Here is a 21,821-nt window from a genome sequence, read left to right as displayed (position 1 = left end):
TTTTTTATACCGTTTTAATCGCGTTACTGTTACCAAACAAACCCAACTTTGAATTGTCTTAGCTTGAAATTGAACCAATAGAACCATAGAGTAAAACTTGGTCTTCGTGGAATTCGACCCCTAAGTACTACTTCTTTGCTGTGCACTTGCAGTAGGAAAATAGGGTTTAAAACTCTGTGTATCAGAGCTGCACCTCCAACCGGTCTAATGCCTCCCTAGGAAAATACTTGCGGTTGAATTCCTCCACGAAGTCAGCCCAAGTCATCTCAATCTGCATTCTCCTAGCAGCCACTGACCTCCACAACTGAGCATCACCAATCAGGTTGTGGACCCCTATGTCCACCCAAAACTCCTGAAGACATCTGAGAGACTGGAATTTACGTTCCACTCTCGTCATTCACGCATCCGCAGCAGTAGGATCATTACCACCCGAAAACCACTCAATATCAATGTTACGCATCTCCCTCAGCATAGACACACAACGAGCATGAGCTCCACACATCCGCAGCCACTGGCTGTTGCTCTTCCACCACAACTGGTGGCACTACCTGAGCTTGAGCCCGCCACAACTGCTGGCAACCGCTCCAACACCCGTGCTAGGAAGTCCACCTGCTGGGACTCCCACACCCGGAACCCTAGCATCATCGGCCACTCGAGGACCGACACCGCCCCCACCAGCCACACTCATCGACCCCTCGTGGAAGCCCTGCAACTCGCCAACATCCTCAGTTGTAACACTCTAGTCCATAATATCACTAATTGTTGGGCCTCTGCCCCTACCCCTACCACGACCATGACCATGTCCACGACCACAAACGCGTCCATGAAAAGCAACATCACCCTCTCTAACCATCTGCACTACCGGGAATGGAAGGCTAAGCAAACAATTAAATAGTACACAAAAATATAACTCGCCATAGAATCACACTATAAGCTCAAAGAGGACATTCTAGGACACCATACCACACACAATTGACTAACTCACATAATCAACCAAAGCATGCAATCCACAACATCTATGGCACAAATCCTAGTGAACCCAAACCTAGAACCATAAGGGCTCTAATACCAAACTGAAACGACCCGACCCGTTTTTGTTTTGTTTTTAAAATAATAATAAATAATAACCTAAACTAGTGGTCCCATATCCACTAGACACCTAACCACAATCACACAACGACGGATATCAAAACCAATAATCAATTGGCCATTATTAATTCATAACAACTAACCAATAATCCAAAGAACATGAATTAAGAAACCAGCAACCTAACCACATTCTAATGACTCAAATTTAGCAACCTAGCAAAGCAAGACAACAACCAATTAAGTCACTAAAACATCCTCCTCTTCATCGTCTTAATTCTACGATCACACTTTGCCTTTACATGCACCTTAAACACAAATTGAGATGCATGAGTATTTGATGCACACTCAGTGAGGCAATCCTCCCATCTACTGGGCTATACACACAAGCAATTGAGATACTCTAACCATCAAACAACAATCAACAAACAAACCAGGAACTGCATCGACCGACACCAACAGGGGTTGCATCGACCGACACAAACTTGCATCGACCGATGCAAGACTAGCCTACATCGACCGACATTAACACTGTAACGATCGACGCATGCTCGACATTTCAAGAAAAACACTAGTTGCATCGACCGACGCCTCCACATGGCATCGACTGACGCTCCTAGGTCAAATTGCGCCGTCCTTGCAATTGCATCGACCGACACACCAAGTGCATCGATCGAAGCATCTGTTGAGCATCGTTTCTCTCCAAAGCTCCTAAACCATCAAAACTCGATCCCAAGCCACAAGAAAGCTTCACAGAGTCCCAAATGACATTCTAACAAGCCAGACAACACATAAACAAGCAGATCAGAGAAATCTCAAGCTTAGATAAGCCATGGTCATGCACTCACCTTTGTCAAGAAGCTTATGAGGCTCAAACAAGAAGATCTACACTCCTAGGGAACTCATAAAATGATCTCAACTACAGATTTCTACAGGAACAGCCTCAAATCTCCCAAAAATCTTCAATAACAGCAAGAACTTCTTTTCTCTCTTTCTTTTCTCTCAAAAAGGGTCAAAATTGGCCATAAAATGACAAATCTCCCTTTTATAATCGACTCAAGGGTTTTCCCTAACCCCAAAATGAAGCGTTTAACTTAAGTTGAACCGCACAGAACCGACCTTGCATCGACCGACGCATCCCCTAAACCGGGATTCCGGTTCGCGGATGTTACAAGAAGTCACAAGTTTTCATGATTGAAGTAGAAGTGGATGGTAATGATACTGCCCTAGTGGAAGATCAGTTGGAAATAGAGGACGACAAAGACATGCCAAGAGTGTTAGTAAGTCTAGTAGCGGGTACTTCAGACTATAGAACATTGAAGGTGAGAGGGTTACACAAGAAGAAGGTAATGTTCATTTTGTTGGCTACAGGGTCCACTCACAACTTCATGGACCCTAGAACTGCAAAAAATTAGGAGTGGCAGTGCAGTCTACAGGTGTAACAAGTGTGGCAGTAGTTGATGGCAGTAAACTTAGAGTGCAGGGTAAAGTTTCTCAGTTCCAATGGTCTTTTCAGGGTAAACAATTTCAAGATGATTCCATGCTCATTCCCTTAGGTGGTTGTGACATGAATCTGGGGTTCAATGGTTGGCACCATTAGGCGACATGACATGGAATCTGCAGAAGTTGGAAATGGGGTTTTGGTGGAAGAAGCAAAAGATACTTCTTCATGGAATTAAACAAGGGTCGGTAAGAACAGTTAAGGCGATCAAGTTTAACAAAAATCAAGAGGAAGCGGTTCAAATTTCAATGATTTGTGTTCAAGAAGTAATATAGAAGTAAATCTCGCTTAACAAGCGTTCACAGAAACTTGTTTCACAAACTCACTCAATTAAGAACGTTCGTGGAAACCAAAGAGAGTAGAGAAGAAAGAATTAAAGTAAAAGTGTTCTTCAAAAACTTTCCGCGTAAGCACCGAAAAATGAAAGCAGAAACAGTTTTTTCAGAAGATTTTGAAATCGTTTTTTTTTAAATAAAAATTCGAAAAATTCTCAATCCGTTTAAAGCGATAAGCAGAAAGCGGATTTATTGAATTAAGACTGTTAGGAGCGCAAAAATCGAATTGATAAAAGATGTGAATTATATTTAAATTAACGAAATCAGAAACGAATTACAACAGCATAATATAAAGCATAAAATAAATCACAGAGGCAAGATATGATATCTCTTTCCTTAATTCAATAAATCGGCCGTAAGTGCTTTCGGACAATCACGATTTATGAATCCCAGGATACAACCGATCACAAACTATTACAGTAGCACACCCGTAATAGAACTCAAGCGAACAGATCTACGTTATACTCTCGAGACTACTAAACTAAGAATTTACTTGAACTAAGCAAGGGAGAGGGAGAGAGATCTTCAGAGAAAGGAGTGCTTTGTGTTTTTGTGTGTGTAAAATAATGAGAGGTTGTGCCTCTATATATAGTGGAAGGAGGGAGGTCCCAAGAAAATATTCAGTGAATATTCTTGGAGTACTACCCAAGTTTGCTTGGAGTTCACACCAAGTCTTTCCAAAAAATTAAATGGCTCTAAAGCTTTCCAAAAAACTCAAAAATCCAGGGCCTACGGCCCGCATCCACGTCCAGCCCGGCCCGTCCCGCGTCCATGCTCGGCCCACCCCGCGTTCGTGCTCGGCCCAGCCCGGTTCGGTTCGGTTCGCGTGTGGGGATCTTCCCTCTTCCATCTACACACTTTTGAAACTAGAAGAGTGTGAAACTATATATATATATGTGTGAAAAATCAGTCATATTTCCGATGTGGGATATTTCCCAAACCATCTTAAATAGCTTACTTCACACTCTTATTTCTCATTCAAATCAACTCCGTTTTGGACGTATGAGTATACCATCTTGTAGTACTCGTTACAAGCTTTTCATTTCACTATCAACCCGACAAAATTATAACCCGCCATTTGGCCGGAATTTGGTCGGAAAGTCGCCGGAAAATCACTGTCCCAAAACCTACAATTTTCTGAAACTTCTTTCTGAAAATTCAGTTCCAACAACCATTCCATTTTTATATATATATATATGAAGTAGTTAGTTGTGTCAAGATGACGAAAGCAATCGTGGTTAATTACAGTTTTCAACAAGAAAAGAATAAAAAAAAAAGGTAAAGTGGGTAACAATTAGTAAGATTCCATTAGGGTGGAAAGACTTAGGACAATACGATTAATTGTCCTAGATGTAATTTGTTATTTTCGTGTTGAACAGGACTATATATATATTACATCTAGAACTACGAGACTTAAATGTTACATCCAAACTTTGCTAAACGTTGAATATAAACTGTTTAGTCAAGAGTCAAGAACCATTCAAATACAGAAGAGAAGAATGAGTACAAGTCAATAAATGAAGACTTGTCGCACAAGAAACAAGTAGTACTGGTACAGAAACAGAGTGAGTGCCTCTGACAAGATCAGAAGCAGAAACGTTGCCGTCCAATATCATCATCATTATCCAATAACGTATCAGGTTATATTCACCGGTCGGATCATAAGACTGGACGGGCAGGAATAATATTCTTTTAGAGTGAGTTTTCTCAAGTTATCCAGCAGCAATATCTTTCTTCCAATCCCCATCTCGATCTCAATCTTCTTGCTTCTCAAGTTTTTCGTCACACGCATCCGCAATCGCAGACGCAGCCTCCACTTGGTGGTTAGAGGGTCGGTCAGTGCGTAAGGTCCAAAGGAGCAGTCTTAGTAGAGCTTATTATTCTTGACATGATATTGGAGACAGTTCTTGCAAAAGTTTTGATTTTTTTTCCGATAAAACTCTAAATCAAAACGTTGAGTTTAGATTACACCCATAAGTTCTCTCGCCAACTCAGATATTAGTAACATTTAGCAACATCCCAAAGTCTTTTGTTTTGTTTTTCAAACTTTAAACTGAAAGTCTTTAACTTAAACAAGTCTTTAATTTTTGCAGCTAGATTTTGAAACCTTGAAGAGTTCACAAGTTTTGCTGTTGCAGTTCTAATGTTTGTTGTTGTTAAATGCAGCGTTGGTTGTTTTAGAAGGACGTCTCAACTTAAAGTTTTTTATTAATGAATAATGAGTTAAACTCTATGCATGTCTTCGTCCTCAATTCACCATTAGCATGATGTGCTTTCAGTGCAAGAACCAATTAAGAGTACACTTGATGCTCATGAAGAAGGATTGACTGGTGCATCAAAATCAATAGTTGCACACTTGAAGATTCTTCAGCTACAGTCTTGGAAAAAGATTGCGTACAGTCACAGTTATTGGTATTAATGTTTTTGGTGAAGTACACTCTGATTTTGACATCAGGATGTTGTATGTTCTCCTCAAATGACACAGTTACATGTTTTTACATGTCCCTAAAGAGGTTAAATATTGTGAGAAATCAACGGATTCCCAGTTTACTCCAAGTGTTCCTTGAAATGATTAGTCAAAGGCATAAGCAGAAGAAGGGGAAGGTCTTCAAATCTTGGAAATTCAAGTTCAAGTACAGAGAGTTAGGAGTAATAATGTTTTCTTGGAAGAAATTGTATTTTATGACACCTACTAACAAGCTGGTGATTGAGAACAAGGCTGATGCAGAGGTGTCTCAGAGAGTGGCTCAGCTTGTTAAACCTTGCTTTGCAAAATTTAAAAAAACTGCTAGAAGTCACGCAAGTGAAATCTCCATATGAACTGATTGATGCTAAACCTATAAGGAGTAAGATATAATTCAGGAAACTAGCTAGAAAGGTTCAGTTTTCCAAGTTGTGGCATTTTCAGTTCAAGTTCATACATTCTTTTGGGTCTGAATCATTGGAAGAGGCTGTTACAGAATCTGAACATTCTCCTCATACTGATGCGGTTCTGCAAACCACATTTTTATGTACTGCTGCATCAACAAACATTCGTGAGGACTTGCCATCTGCACCCTTGGATATATATAAATCACTTATGGTCATGTTCTGTATTTGTCTTTGCTGGTTTCTCATCTAGTATCAGGAGAGTGAAGGCTTGGAGGGTTCCTGGAGGGAGAACAATCATACAATTGTGATGCCCAGACTGTGAATGAGTTGGCTCAGCCTTCAACAGGGGGAGTTATTCTAGAGCTTCATCATTTCAAACTGCAAAAATAGGAACAACCTAGTGCATTGGAGGACACACAACGCTGGTAAGTTACAAGAAATTTCAGACCTTAGATGGGGGTGAACTTGGCCATTATATCTCAGTTTAGGTGGAATGTGGAAGTGTATTCAGATTTTCTGTTTAACATGCGAAGGGATTCAAGGAGAATGACAAAGCTTCTTTGTGGCTTTGGAGAGGACCAATTTTGTGTTGTCTATAGAACTGATTATAGAGTGCTCAGATGCACAAAAGATGAGGTGCTATGGCCACATGTGCATGCAGAGTTTATTGGAGTTCACCAAAGGATGCAACACATATCTGATCAACTACGGGGAGGTTCTACAAAGGTGGCAAAGAGAAATTTTCAGAAACTAACCGCTATGTTCTACAATCTAGTGGAACAGTTGCTGCAAGTGGCCAACATGTCTTTGTTTAGGTGGTGGGTAACAAATATTTCCGATAGTTTTAATGTTTTCACAAAAGTTGGTCCATTTTCTTGTAAGTTGCAGTCTCCTCCACTGGCCACCACATCTAGTAGTGAAACTGAAGCAACAACACACAACTCTCAACTACTACACCTTAGGTAGACATAACCAACACAACACTCTTTCTTGTTGGCCTAACCAAACTATGGTTAGTTACTCTTCACTTAGTTTGTTGTGACTAACACAACTCTTCTTCTTCTTGTTTGGTCATTTTCTTGCCGTTGACTCATCTTCTTCTTTTAGACAAAACTCTGTTCTTTGCACTTCTTCTTTGCTTCTTTTGCAGCACTTCTTATGTGACGTCTTCATCTTGAGCACACTGATTTACTTCTCTTCTTGTTCAGGATTAATCAAGGTTCATACTTGAACAGAAGAGTTCCATTGTAAACCTCAAGCTTCACAGTCACTGGCCGGCCCTGATTCAAAAATGTGGATTTGAATCAAGCTTAAAGGAAACCAATCTGAACTCAAGTTACTGTGATAAAAAAGATTTGATGTGGATGTGTGCGATATACGCAGCGTTTTCTCTCACTCTCTTAGTGATCTTTATAATTTCATTTGGTTCTGTTTTAACACGCGTGTTTATTATACTGTATAAAAAAGAATAATATGAGTAGTAGGAAGAATGAAGGTTGAAGATGTACAACCATTCTGGTAAAGAAGACCAGAGATAGAAGAGCAGCCATGTCCTCCAACTTAACCAGACAAGAAGATAGAGGATCTTTTTCTGGATACCTCTCAGACTTGATGAAATAATAAAACAGTACTTTCACTTCCTCTTCCTGGCCAACACCAATCTTCCTTTTGTTTCATACACACACTTTAGTGTTGGTAGATAATTGAATTTCAGATGTTTGGTTATGTGTTTTTTCACTCAAGAGTCACTAAGTATGAAGAGACACAAGTCATTGTGTTGTTGTGTCTCTTTGTTTTATATATATATATATATATAAAAGCCAATTTTGTTTTGTCTTGATGTAAATAACAAGTTTCAAATAAATAAAAGTTTCAGTGTTTGTTCTTGTCTTCTCTAGAAGGCAAGACACGAAGGTCTCTTACTCTCTTGTTTCATCTTTCTCTCAACAAATATTCTAACATTTTTTAAAGTAATCACGAAACACTAAGATTTTATATATTAATCACACGAGGAAGAAGAAAAGGACAAACCCGGTTTTGAGCTCAAAGGGAAAAGGGCCATCAAAACCATGAAGAAACTTGACGATAGAGGTATAATCAGTATGCTGGCTATAGAAGAAGATAAGGAGAATAAGAAGAAGAAGAGAGGAGGAAACGTAGTCGTTAGCCATTCGTTTTTATGGTAATGCCTTGGAGGACAATTATTGAACCCCTTTATAGTAGTAATCAAAACAACAAGATAACAAAAAGGCATGATTATTCGAGTAGTAGTGGCTAGAATTGGATTCGGGATCAGAATCTGAGGAGAGTGAGACTGAGGATGAAAGAAGGAAGAGGAAGAAGAAGAGACGAGAGAAGGAGGAAAAGATGAGAAGAAGAAGAGGGAACTGTAAAGACTAACGACACAAACGATACTGTTGTAAAGCCCAACAACACAAAGCCTTCTCAACAAATGTCCAAAACTGTGCAATGGCTACCTACAAACGACAAAAAAAATATATTAGCAGAAAAAGCCTCATCCTCACGGCGTACGGTAATTCTGTTGCATAATAGGTTTGAGGTGCTCGAATTAGGTGATGAAGATGATGCCACGTGATGGTCAACAATCTCACAGCTGGTTGATTCAAAAACAATCTAGAATCTAGGTTAAGAACTTTGTATCACTATAAAATGAGAATCATCTTGTAATCTCCTCTTCAAGGAAAATCTAATAAAGAAACAATCTTTCCATATTTCGTTTCTTTCTTCATGGTATCAGAGCCATGGACGGAACAATGGAACCATATGCTTCTCCTTCGTTACATATTTCTAACTAAGTTACCATCAAGCTCACTGAGCAAAGCTACATAATTTGGAAGTCACAGTTTGAATCATTCCTGCGGACATAAGCTCTTATCGGTTTTGTCAATGGAGCGGTCAAACCACCACAAGAAACAATCTCCATCCACAACAACAACAATTGCAACACTGAAGAGGTTCGCAATCCAGATTTCGAATACTGGTCCAGATCTGATCAAGTTGTCAAAGTGTGGTTGCTCGGATCTATGAGTGAGAATGTTCTGAGGCTAATAGTTGGATGCTCTACTGTACAAGAGGTATGGAATACTCTGGTCTCTCATTTCAATCGCACATCGTTGTCTAGGTTGTTTGAATTACAGAGGCGTCTTCAGAATGCTGAAAAGTTTGAGAAGAATATCTCTGATTATCTTCGAGGAATCAAAGATATATGTGATCAACTTGCATCTATTGGAGATCATGTTAGTGAAAAGATGAAGATTTTTGCTTCTTTAAGATGTCTAGGCCGTGAATATGAACTGATAATCACAGTTATTAAGGATTCTATGGATAGGAAACCTAAGCCTAGCTATGAAAAGGCGATATCTCGCCTCACTGGTTATAATGATAGACTCCAGGGATACTCTGTCTCAACTGATGTTTCTCCGCACCTAGCCTTCAACACTATTAACATCGGGGACGCAGTAACAGAGGCAGAGGAAAAGGAAGTTACTCAACCAGAGGTCGTGGTTTCCATCAACAATTCTCCTTTTCATGCTCATCTCTACCAATTTCTCACACAAATGAGAAACATGTATATCAAATCTGCAACAAACGAGGTCATAATGCTTTTGAGTGTTGGTACTGGTTCAATGAGGAGTACCAGTAACCTGCTCAACTTGCAATCAATGATGCAGCGTTCTCTGCTTTTCATATCACTGATGTTACAGAAGAAAACAGCTAGTATATGGACTCCGCTGCAACAACACACATCACCAACTCTACTCATCGTCTGAAAAAGGCTCAACCCTATCATGGCACCGATATGGTAATGGCGAGTGATGGGAACTTTCTTCCCATCACACATGTTGGCTCTGCAAAGCTTCCCTCCGAATCATGTAACCTTCCTCTTAAAGATGTGTTGGTTTGTCCTGAAATAGCAAAGTCCATGTTGTTAGTTTCAAATTGACTAAAGATTATCCATGTGTTGTTACATTTGACTCTGATGATGTTGTTATTAAGGACAAAGCAACACACAAAGTTCTAACAAAGGGAAAGGAAAATGATGGTCTGTACAAACTGGATGATCCAAAGTTTCAGATGTTTTACTCAACTAGACAAGTCAAGACGAGTGATGAAGTTTGGCATCAGAGGTTAGGACATCCAAATCAGCAAGTTCTTCAACTTCTATATACAAATAAGGCAATTCAAATTAAGAAAAGTACCAGGAAGGTGTGTGAATCATGTCAGATTGGAAAGAGTTCAAGATTGCCATTTAGCTCTTCTACTTTTATTGCTTCAAGACCTCTAGAGAGAGTGCATTGTGATATATGGGGTCCCTCTCCTGAATCTTATGTTCAAGGATTCAGATTTTATGCAGTGTTTATTGATAACTTTTCAAGATACAGTTGGCTTTATCCCCTAAAAATAAAATCTGATTTTTGTTCAATCTTCATCAAATATCAGCTTTTTGTTGAAAATCTACTACAAACAAAAATATGAACCTTTCAATCAGATGGACGTGGATAGTTTATAAGTTAGAAATTTCTTACTCAGCTGTAGAACTCTGGTATTCAACATTTTGTCTCTTGTCCTCACACTCCTCAACAGAATGGCATGGCAGAGAGGAAGCACAGACAATGGACAGAAATGGCTCTCACTTTACTATTTCAGAGTGCTACTCCACAGAGTTTTTGGGTTGAAACCTTCTTTACATCAAATTTTCTGAGCAATCTCTTGCCTACTAGTGCTCTTGCAGGTAACAAAAGCCTTTATGAAGCTCTATTTGGAAAACCACCATAATATTCAGCTTTACGAATCTTTGGCTTTGCTTGCTTCCCAACTCTAAGGCCATATGCTCAAAATAAATTTGATCTGCAATCACTCAAGTGTATTTTCCTTGGATAAAATGAGAAATATAAAGGATATTGCCGCCTTTATCCTCCAATTGGGCGTGTCTAACTTAGCCGCCATGTCATCTTTGATGAAGCGAGCTTTCCTTTTGCCATTACATACAATTACTTTCAACAATCCTTTCTCACTCAACTGTATGGAGCCTGGCTTAAGCAGCTTTCGGAATTTTCTACAACTTGTGCTTACACTGAAGATTCTACGCAAGTTCCTGCAATACCAATTGTATAAGACACAACAATCAACAACATTGATACTACTGACGATACAACAACAAGAAGAATGATTGACTCCAAAAATGAAATTGGTGATGAGAGTTCTAGGTGTGCGGCAAGCTTAGATCTTGTTCCTATAGGCAACAACTCTCACTCACTAGTCTCAAATTTGAAGAGCTCAACCACCAATGATGATATCAGTACGACTGCAGCTACCAGTGAATGCTCTGCAGAAATTTCAACTCATTCGATGATAACAAGATCAAAAGCTGAAATCTCCAAACTGAATCCTCGGTATGATCTTCTTACACACAAGGTCTCATACCCAAATTCTGAAACAGTATCTGCTGCATTAAAAGATCCAAACTGGACAGCAGCAATGAATGATAAAATGAGTAATTTCCAAGAAGCAAATACATTTTCTTTAGTTCCTCAAACACCGGATATGCTTCAAAATGGGTCTTTAGAGTCAAATTCAATGCATATGGCTCCTTGGACAAGTTTAAAGCCAGACTTATTGTTCAAGGGTTCAAACAAGAAGAAGGCATCGATTACCTTGAAACATATAGTCATGTTGTTAGAACTACAACAATAAGGGTTGTTATTCACTTTGCAGCTATTATGAATTGGGAAATTAAGCAAATGGATGTGAGAAACGCGTTTCTCCATGGCGATCTCAATGAAGTTATCAATATAAAGCAGCCAGCCGGCTTTATCGAAGAAATACATCTAGATCAGGTTAAACAGGCTCCACGGGCTTGGTTTGAAAAATTTAACAACTTTTTACTAAATTTTGGCTTCACTTGCAGTCTGAGAGATCCTTCTCGATTTGTTTGCTTTAAAGGAAAAGACATTATTATGTTGCTCCTCTACGTTGATGATATGGCTATTACGGGAAATTCTTCGAAACTTCTCTCCATTCTTCTTGATGAGCTAAACAAGCAATTCAAAATGAAGGATCTTGGCAAGCTTTACTATTTCTCGGCATTCAATATCATGAAAATGGCTTGTTCTTGTCTCCGCAGAAGTATGTTGAGGACCTCTTAATTGCAGCCGCTATGTCAACTTGTGCTCCAGTTGCCACACCTCTTCCTCAACAACTGAACAAAGTGCTAAAACAGGATGCCTTGTTCGAAAATCCTAAATATTTCAGAAGCTTGGCAGGTCGACTACAGTATCTGACATTAACGAGACCATATCTGCAATTCTCTGTCAACTATGTATGCTAGAAGATGCATGAACCTTCAGTCTCTGACTTCAATCTCCTTAAACGGATCCTAAAGTACATAAAGAGCACCACTACAATGGGAGTCTCATTTGACAGGAACACATATTCTAAGCTTCAAGTGCATAGTGATAGTGACTACTCTGGATGTCCGTCTAATAGCAGGTCAACTGGTGGCTTCTGTACTTTTCTTGGAAGAAATATGATTTCTTGGTCGTCAAAGAAACAACCAACATTGTCTAAAAGCTCCACTGAAGCTGAGTACAAAACCATGTCTAAAGCTGCCTCTAAAATAACCTGGCTAGTTAATCTGCTTCAAGATTTAGGTGTTTCACTGCCTGCTATACCAGAACTCTACTGTGACAACCTCTCTACAGTCTACCTCACTATGTACAAATCCAAGTTTCCACGCCATAACCAAACACTTTGCAATGCATCACCATTACTTTCGTGAGCAAGTCGCCTTTGGCAATCTGATCATCATTCACCTCCCCACCAATCTTCCACTTGTAGACATATTTACTAAGTCTCTTCCACATAGACCTTTTGAGTATCTCAAGCTCAAACTTGGCGTTGGCGTGCCACCTACTCTAAGTTTGTGGGGGAGTGTAAAGACTAACAACACAAACGATACTGTTTTTTCTCAAAGCTCAAAATGTGTAAAGCCCAACAACACAAAACCTTCTCAACAAATGTCCAAAACTATGCAATGGCTATCTGCAAATGACAAAAAAAAGATATTAGCAGAGAAAGCCTCATCCTCAGGGCGTACAGCAATGATGTTGCATAATAGGTTTGAGGCACTCGAATCAGGTGATGAAGATGATGCCACGTGATGGTTAACAATCTCACAGATGGTTGATTCAAGAACAATCTAGAATCTAGATTAAGAATTTTGTATCCCTATAAAAAAAATAATCATCTTGTAATCTCCTCTTCAAGGAAAATATAATAAAGAAACAATATTTCCATATTTTGTTTCTTTCTTCAGGAACGACAGGAAGAAGTCTGATAAAGTGAAGCTTCTCTCTCGTGGGTATGAATAAACGATCCGAGTTCTTCCATGTGTTTTTTAGTATTTAAATGTTGTTGAGCCTGGATTGAAATACATTATATATTGAAGTTGTTGATCACTCGTGGGTAGGAGTAAACGACCTGAACACTTCTCATTATGGTTGCTTGGAAGTTAAAAGAGGTAACTTTATAGCCTTATTTTGCTTTGGAACTCAAATTGGTCAGGCTCTGTTTTTGGGGCACCCTCGATTTGAGTTTGGTTGTCTGTCTGGCTCCAATAGGTTAACTTAGCTCTGTTTTGGTTGATAATTGTTTTCGAAAACTAAGATATACCATATTTTGTTAGTTTTCAAAGTGAAATATAGTAAAGATTGGGTACAAATTAATAATTTGCTTGTCGGGCAGTATTATTGTACAAGTGCTTATTGGACCTATTATTTTGTGGGCATTAATAAATTTAGGGTTTAGACCATCTCCATCCTTAATCATATCAAAGGGTCATCCAACAACAATAATACTATATACTATATATATATATATATATATATATCTGATTTCAAATTTTGATTCAAAAAATTGTACTTTTTCAACTTATTTTAGTATCACCATTTAAGGCCCTAACATAACTGCCATATTAAATGGACTAATGTATACGTATGCAGGGGTGTGTGTACATGTGTGTAACTTTACGGGAATGGTACGATTAAAGAAACACATTAGTGATCAGTATTAACTCTCCATAATATACAAAGCGTGCTTTGTTTTGATACTTAGTTGGTGTTGGAGTAGGGTTGATGAGTAGCCTGTTAGAACTCCTTCTGTTTCTATTTTTTTAGTGATTAAAAGACAGTCCATTATGGACATTACTAACTCTATGCTTTTTTCATTTACTTTTATATTTAATATCAGCCATACATGACTTGCGTAGCTATCGGCTTCCTGAAAAAGACCTAAAGCATATATATAGCTCCATACAACAACCTTATATATAAAGTGTGTGTGTGTGTGTGTGTGTATGTTTGTTAACTAATGTCAAAGGAGAAGTTACATAAAAGAAATGGGTATAACGAATTATAATAACATACCCTAACGGCGGTTCAACTTCTAAATTTTTTTTATCTTGTAATTATATACTTGATGAAAAGAGTTTATGCTATAAATATTACAGTTTGCATTAGGGAAAATGAGAAATAAACAAATGATCGCTTTTGATTATCTTTAAATATATGTATGGTCCATATGACCATATCAACTACTAATGGATGGGTCAAGTACGCATGTAGACACAAACAGTGTGTGCTTTGAATATCATCTGTGATGATTGAAGACTAACATAAAAGTCGCAGTGAAGAAAACTAAAAACGAGACTTTGGGTTGAAGGCTAAAAGTTATCTCCTTTATTTTTATATAAAAAGATGAAAATATATATGGAGCTAAACATTTAGCACGGCCCTTATGATTAATTAGATATGAAGTATATTATTATTTATGCTCTTTGTTATCTTTTTTGAAATCATGTGTAGATGTTCCTTATGGTCTATTTTACACACACTCACACACACATATATATATATATATATATATATAAGTTCATATATCTAGCGAAGGAACACATTAGGTCATACAAGATGGTATTTGGTGTGTGATAGCGTTGCATCTTGACTATAATATATAGAAGACTGAAGTTACGCACATATTGTATCTATGTAACTATAAGAATACATGATTATGATATGTTAATTATTTACGTCGATTGGGATGAATAGCAATCGAATAAAAATGTAAGATTTAATTTGAGCCGGGCTAGAGAGTTGATAGCATGATTACAAATTAGATGATCTAGAAACACTATAATACAAACTAAACACATACTATATAATTAACTATAGACTAAAGTCTTCTCTCTCCGAAGTCTTAAAAAGTAAACGATACATCTCTATTAAATACTCAAAACAAAAATGAAGTTATACCTATATCACATATGCTACAAGCCTCTGTTCCTACTTAGCATCGTTTGTTTATTTCGTGGTGATTAAACAAAACCGATGCTAAATGAAATGAAATGAAGGAAAAAAAACATTAGAAAGCTACCAAAATCGGTTAGCTAAACCGGTGAAAAACTCCTCATAAAACCTATTATAACCGGATCCGGCCAAAAGAAAAAAACAATTGCCCCGGGAAGAAAAAGAAGAGATGTTCATCATTTCTTAACCTCTTCATTGGTTTGAGTGTTAACAGAATCGGATCTGATCTGCGAAGGAAGAATATCTTGAAGCAATCCATGATCTCTAATGGAAGAAGAAGTTGATGTTGAAGCTTGTGACATATCATAACCAAACCCGGGGAATGATGATGATGGCCCTGGATTAACGAAAGTACCATCGGAGGAGCTTCTACTGATCATACTTAAAGAGTTGTTGTTGTACATGTTGTAGGGTTGATGATGTTGGGTCAGCAAGTAGCGTGGCTGAGGGATGGAGAATGACGATGATGACGCGGTGGTTGCACCATGGTCGAGGATCGGCGACGTAAACATTCCGATGTGTCCACGTGGGGTCATGGGGAAAGGGTGAGTGTGTTGACCTTCGTAGGTTGTCATGACGATTAAAGGATCATCGGAGGATCTCTCCACTCTCTTCTTTACTCCACAAGCCACTGTGGTGCAACGATAATAGCTTCTGTTTATCAAAAAAAAAAGTTAAGTAAGAATATATATTTTTATTAAATCTCTTGTCTAATTTAGTTAGAAACATGAAAGATATGAATTAAGAGAATCTGAAGATCTCGAGATCTGAGATGAAGTTTGTAACAAATTGAAACAGTAATCTTCCGACACAAGCAACATAAATTAAGGGACGAGAAAAACACAAAACACAGAAACCTCATGGAATGGAACAAAAGAAAAAATATTCTCGAAAACAAAAATTCAAAACATTTTTGACCCTACAAAAACGCGTATTAGGTATATACAGTCGTCTATATAAATTAACATATAGTAAACGTATTTACAATTACATAGAGTCATGTTATATGCATATAGACTCTGCATATGTAGAGCACACTGAATCTAGGGCTACTCTACTCACACCTAAATAAATATATACAAATTTATAAATATGATTACAACATGGTATGTTATATGTATACATATGATTATTGAATGAACATGTTTAGTGTATAATATGTAGCAAAAATGTGAATCATCCTTATGACTTGGATAAACCAGATCTAGTGAAGTATATGTAATAAGGCATATAGAGTAGATGTAAACATAGATACATGTTTTGTTTACATATATATATATATATATAAACACATGCATATATAATATAGTTAAGATGGTCTATATGGATCTAGCTAGGGCTACAATACATATGAATATACAGAGTTATATGTAAGTATGTACCTGGGGTAAGGACTGTTTTTGACAGCTTTCTGGCCGTATTTTCTCCACCTATAACCGTCGTCAAGATTATCAATATCGCTTTTAGTCAGAAACGCAAACCTAGCTTCTCTAGCTTTCTTCTGATTCTTCTTCTTTGCCTTCAACCTTCAAAAACAATAAATACTCACAAAAATTAATTAAAAAAAGAATACATCACAAACATATGTTAAAATGGAGGGTTAATGAATGTTAACTTACTGTGGCTTAGTAGTAGTACCCTTTTGGTCTTGTTGTTGATCTCCTTCTTCTTGATCTTTAACAGTAACTTCCTTACCACTATTGTTGTTATCATTTGCAGCTTCGTTGGAGGAAGATGAGACTGAGGTTGAGTTTGGAGAAGTCGGTGCAGTGTTCACAACTTCTGATGACTCAGCTTGAGGCAAGGGCAAATCCGTAAAAAAGGGGTTGTTGTTGTTGTTGTTGGGGAGAGGAAAGGCATCGAATGAGAAAGAAGAGGAATTAGAGGAAGAAGCAAAGTGATGATCTTGTCGGAGCAAGTCGAGGAAAGAATTGGGGTTATTAGAGGATTGATCATCGAAATAAGAATAAGGAAAAGGTAAAGATGAAGTATCGAAGATGCTTGAGAGATTATTCCCAGCAGCTAGCTCCAACTGATGATGATGATGATCTGATGACGTAACTAGATTCGCCATGATGTTTGATGAAGATGAGGCTTGAGAGATTTGTTGTTGTCTTTGTTCTTGTTCTTGTCTTCTTTGGTGTTCGATCTTTGTCTCTGTGTTCTTGATCTCCTTTTGTTGTCGTTCTTGATGATGATGATGGTGGTGATGATGATGATCCTCTTCTATCTTCTTCTCCATGTAATAGAGAGAAAAGATGGAATCTATGAGATGATACTTTTATAGATATATCATCATCATTGTCATCTTCTGAGATTTTAGTGAGGAAAAAAAAAGGAGAACTTTTCTTTAGCTTTGTGGGGTGATTATATGTTTTGTATTTTGTAATGGTTATGTGATTTTGAGATAAGAGAGAAAGAGAAAGAGAAAGAGAGAGAGAGAGAGGTGTGAATATAACTTTTATGGAGTTTTGGGTTCTTCTGGAAAACAGCTTGGATTTAGGAGGTTTCCCATTTGTTTTTTTAATATTATTATTTATTTATTTCGTCTCATTTACGCGGGCAAAGGAATATTAAAGAAAGAAATGGAATTAAAATAAAATATAATAGAAAGGAGAAAAAAAATGTTTAAAAAAAAACACTGCACACCGGTAAACGCCGGTGATGGGGTGTGGCGTCCGGTTGTGAATGGATCAAGACGGTGCCGTTCTCTGCCGGGCATTTAATTTTTGTCCCTTCATTTCAGTTTCTTTTTTTTTCTTCTTTATTCCCACATTGTGTCGTGTCTCCAAACGGCATAGTTACAATTTTGGTCTCTCATTTGTTATACTTGGTTTCATTTCTTCTAGTCAAAATATAATTCGGGCTCTTTACATTTCATTTTTAGTACTATGAGCGTGAAAACAAAAAAAATTACTATTTCTTCCTTAATGATTACTGTGACATAAGTTACGGACGGGTTACCGTTTGATGAGATTTCTAATATATATATTTCAGCAAATTCCAATAACATTTAAATTTTGTATCAATCATAATTTGTATAGGCGAAATTCAAAAACGCACCATTGATAGACATCATATATATGGGAATGAGAATCTATCACAAAACCATATAGGTAAAATAGTATATAAAAAAAAAATACGCAAACAAAATATTACTTGTTAACTAGATCGTGATTCGTAGACAACACACCAAACCAAATTATAGTTGAGGAAACTGACAAACAATAGCATCTCCTAAATTTTTAGAATGTAGTGTAAGCCATAACGTCTTAACATGTCAGCTGATTAGATATTAAAAACATTTTAGTGGAGAAAAAAATATGACAAATTAAAAGCAAAGAAAAAAAGAATTTAAATCCTAGGAAATTATTTTAGTCACCTCTCAAATTATATATATATATATATATTTAAAGAATTTCGTATCAACTTTAAGCTAGACTTTGACTCAAATAATCTTTTAGCAAAAAGACTCTTGTATTTACGCGTAGTTTGGTTTGTATTGTATTGTACTACAAATAAATAAAATCGGTAACAAAAAAGGTCGACGAGATGACCAAAGGAATACGAGGAGAGGCGCGTAAGGGCAGACACGTAGGAAACGAAAAGGTGTGGGTCTTCTTCTTCTCTTCTGCTGCCTCATCTCTCGCGGCCTTTGTTTGATTTTTTAACTTTCCAATATAAGTAATTGTTTCTTTTTTTGTTTTACGGGAAAACAACTTTTTTGTGATCCTCTCCTGACGTAAAATTGTTTACATTTCAGCCTAATTCTATTTTGACTTGAACGTCTTGTCGCCGATTCTTTTCATATTACACTTGCAATAGTTTATTTCTCTATTCAATTTTTTTTTTTTTTTCAACCATTGGGCCACAAACGGTCAATCCATTAGCCAAATCTTTACATTTGTATAGAGTAAGACTCGATCCCGAATGTAATGGTACTTTGTGCATTAAAGATTTACTATTGACCACTGCACTAAAGTCACTTCACTGCTCAATTTTTTTTTTGTGCACAAAAATTATTAAAAGATTAATATGACAGGTATTGATTAAAGTAATCACTACAATAACTATGATTAAAGTAATCACTACAATAACTACGATAATTAAACACGTAGTTTATAAACCTTTCTTGAGTTATTTGAACGCATTTACCGATGAAGAGAGTACATTTTTCTTAATTACTTATCTATATTCCCATGATGATACAGTACATACTAAGATATTGGCATTTCCAATAAGGAAATTTTATTAGAGGCACATACTTTCACGTATAAGATGAGAAAAAAATGCTGAGGGAAAGATAAAACCAACAGAAAGAGACAAAAGAAATTTAGAAGTTGCTTGATTAATATATTTAGCTGAATAAACAAAATGAGAAACAGTAAAAAGCAAGAAAGTAAAATTTTAAAAAATAAAGGAATAACGCGTAAGAAAGAAGCTTCGAAAATAAAGATGACACAAAACATACGTCAGGAGAGAGAGTTTGCTTCTTCTCCGACAAGTCATCGGTCATAAAAAATCCCGTTAACTATTTATTGCTCCACGCCTCCACGGCTCCACCCATCATTTCTTAGATATCCGCTTCAATTCGCTTCAATACATGATTCGAAAAATTTGAATATCCGTAATTTTAAATAGGTGTATATTGGCTCCGTTCCAATATACATATATAGATAATTACATATATTGATTATAAGTTTACTTTTTTTAATAGATTTTATAAATTTCTAACTTAATTTTTTTACTCTTTTTTTTGGACAAATTATAAATTATAATTTTGTGACTACTCAATTAAAGAAATATTAAATATCTTTTTCAAACATTATCATTTTTAATAAATTTTGATTTTGTATATTTTTGTACATTTTTAAAATATCTAATAAGTCTATCGGATATCATACAAATAGTTGAATTTTAACAGATATCCAGTTACTTAGAGAGTAAATATACGTAAGAAGAAGAAAAAAAAAATATTTCATACGAGACGAATTGGATCACAAAGACCACAAAGATTCAGGATCTTTGCTTCCTGTCCACCCCTCATATATCGAGTTATCATTGTGGTAAAAGGTGTACCATTTCTAATTTTCTATGTTACTCACCAAATCGATAAATCGGTTAACTAATTAAACCGTAACAAAGTAAAGTGGTATACAACATTTACCGGTTTATATTTTACTACTTTCTATTACCTCTTTCTTTTTTTTGACAATACTTTCTATTACCTCTTTTAAAGGTTGAGAAAATGTTATTTTATTTTCAGGTTTGATTTTTTCGTTACAATATCAGGAAAACTTTTGTTGCGAGGTGGGGGTTACACGCTTTTCTCAAAACATAACTTTTTGTGTCTGAGGAGAATGGAGTGTCAAGATCATGGACCTACCGGACCCGGTCCGACCCAAAAGCTTAAACACTGTAAAAAATCGTATATCAAGCAGCTGTTAAATATGACATATGGTCTGATCAAACGGCCAAAACTTCACAAAGGATTGAGAAGGTTGTCATAAGCACGTGTGGTTATAACGCGTTATTAGCTGTTTTTATTATTTTCCTTCCCTTCATGTCGGTTGCTTCCAACTCAAGCCATTCTCCTTTTTTATTTTTTCACTAGATACGTTACTTTTAGTTTCTTTTATTTAACTTCACAGGGTCAATGCATATGATATTGGAAATGGACCATCAGAACAAAAAAACGACAAATGATATTGGACCATCAGTATGAATGATCAATTAATTAGTAGATATTAAAATGTGGTGAAAAATAGGAAAACGCGTAATCAAATGATACTTTACTTTTTTAACCAAGAAATTATAAAGTTGCTATAATACTTACCATTTAAAACAAAAGTTATGATCGAACGTACGTATGATGGTAGAGTGGCCAATGGGACTCTGATATCTTGGTCCGGATATAGACATATAGTACCCCTAATGAGTTTATGATTTTGCTTAGTTACTATATATCTTTTTTTTTTTGAAAAGGTTAGTTACTATATATCGATCCAATTAAATGTACATTTCAGTCTTTCACGCATATTCGTACGAATTCTCACAATTGCTAATACTTCTTATTTTTAGAAAAAAAAAAAACACAATTGCATATTACTTATAATAATATAATTTTTTTTGTTATCATCGACCCTAGTCAAAATGTATATTTTAGTTTTTCACGCATTTAACCTCAAAGTTTCTAATAATTACCATTAACTGAATATAAAAAATGTACATTTAGCGTCTCACGCGGACTTACCAAATGTACGTGTGAGGTTCTGTGTGTAGACACTGATGTTTTTTGTACGAAAAGATATATTGAGGTGATGTACCGTGTTGAGGTGATATATACAGAAATGAATTAATAATGTGACTAATGGAAACCAAATCTAATTTATATAAGAACTGGTTTGACATGGTCCACTCATTAAAAGTTTAGTAGCCGCAAACTAAGGACGTACGTCCACACACTCCCTTTTCTTACGTTTTACTTAAAAAAAATAAAGCAATTCGAAATTGCCAAATTGCGAATACAAATGATACAATACTTGTAAGTTGTAACCACTCGGTCCTTCTTTATGATATTTCTGTTTTGTACACACTTATCAACATCTGTGTATCCAACGACTCCAGTTCGTATCGTGCAAATAT

At 36.6% G+C, this 21,821-nt stretch overlaps 1 protein-coding gene across 1 annotated transcript; it reads right to left on the bottom strand.

The window, feature by feature from the left end:
- Positions 1-15,006: 15,006 nt before the first annotated feature.
- Positions 15,007-17,671, bottom strand: LOC104725448 (putative WRKY transcription factor 48). Its single transcript, XM_010444117.2, has 3 exons — positions 16,796-17,671; positions 16,559-16,702; positions 15,007-15,830 (listed from the first exon to the last, which is right to left on the bottom strand). The coding sequence occupies exons 1-3, from the start codon at positions 17,416-17,418 to the stop codon at positions 15,353-15,355; spliced, it is 1,245 nt and encodes a 414-aa protein (XP_010442419.2). The 5' UTR covers positions 17,419-17,671; the 3' UTR covers positions 15,007-15,352.
- Positions 17,672-21,821: the final 4,150 nt, after the last annotated feature.

Source organism: Camelina sativa, chromosome 11, assembly GCF_030686135.1.
Source record: "Camelina sativa cultivar CO46 ecotype springtype chromosome 11, ASM3068613v1".
Taxonomy (NCBI): Eukaryota; Viridiplantae; Streptophyta; class Magnoliopsida; order Brassicales; family Brassicaceae; genus Camelina; species Camelina sativa.
Note: the sequence above shows the minus strand (reverse complement) of the source record. Positions and strands in the feature narration are given on the sequence as shown.

Coding starts and splice junctions, on each gene's coding strand:
- LOC104725448 (XM_010444117.2), bottom strand. CDS start 17,418: ATGGAGAAGAAGATAGAAGAGGATCATCATCATCACCACCATCATCAT. Junction 16,703..16,795: donor GGTACTACTACTAAGCCACA/GTAAGTTAACAT, acceptor TTGTTTTTGAAG/GTTGAAGGCAAAGAAGAAGA. Junction 15,831..16,558: donor AAAAACAGTCCTTACCCCAG/GTACATACTTAC, acceptor TTTGATAAACAG/AAGCTATTATCGTTGCACCA.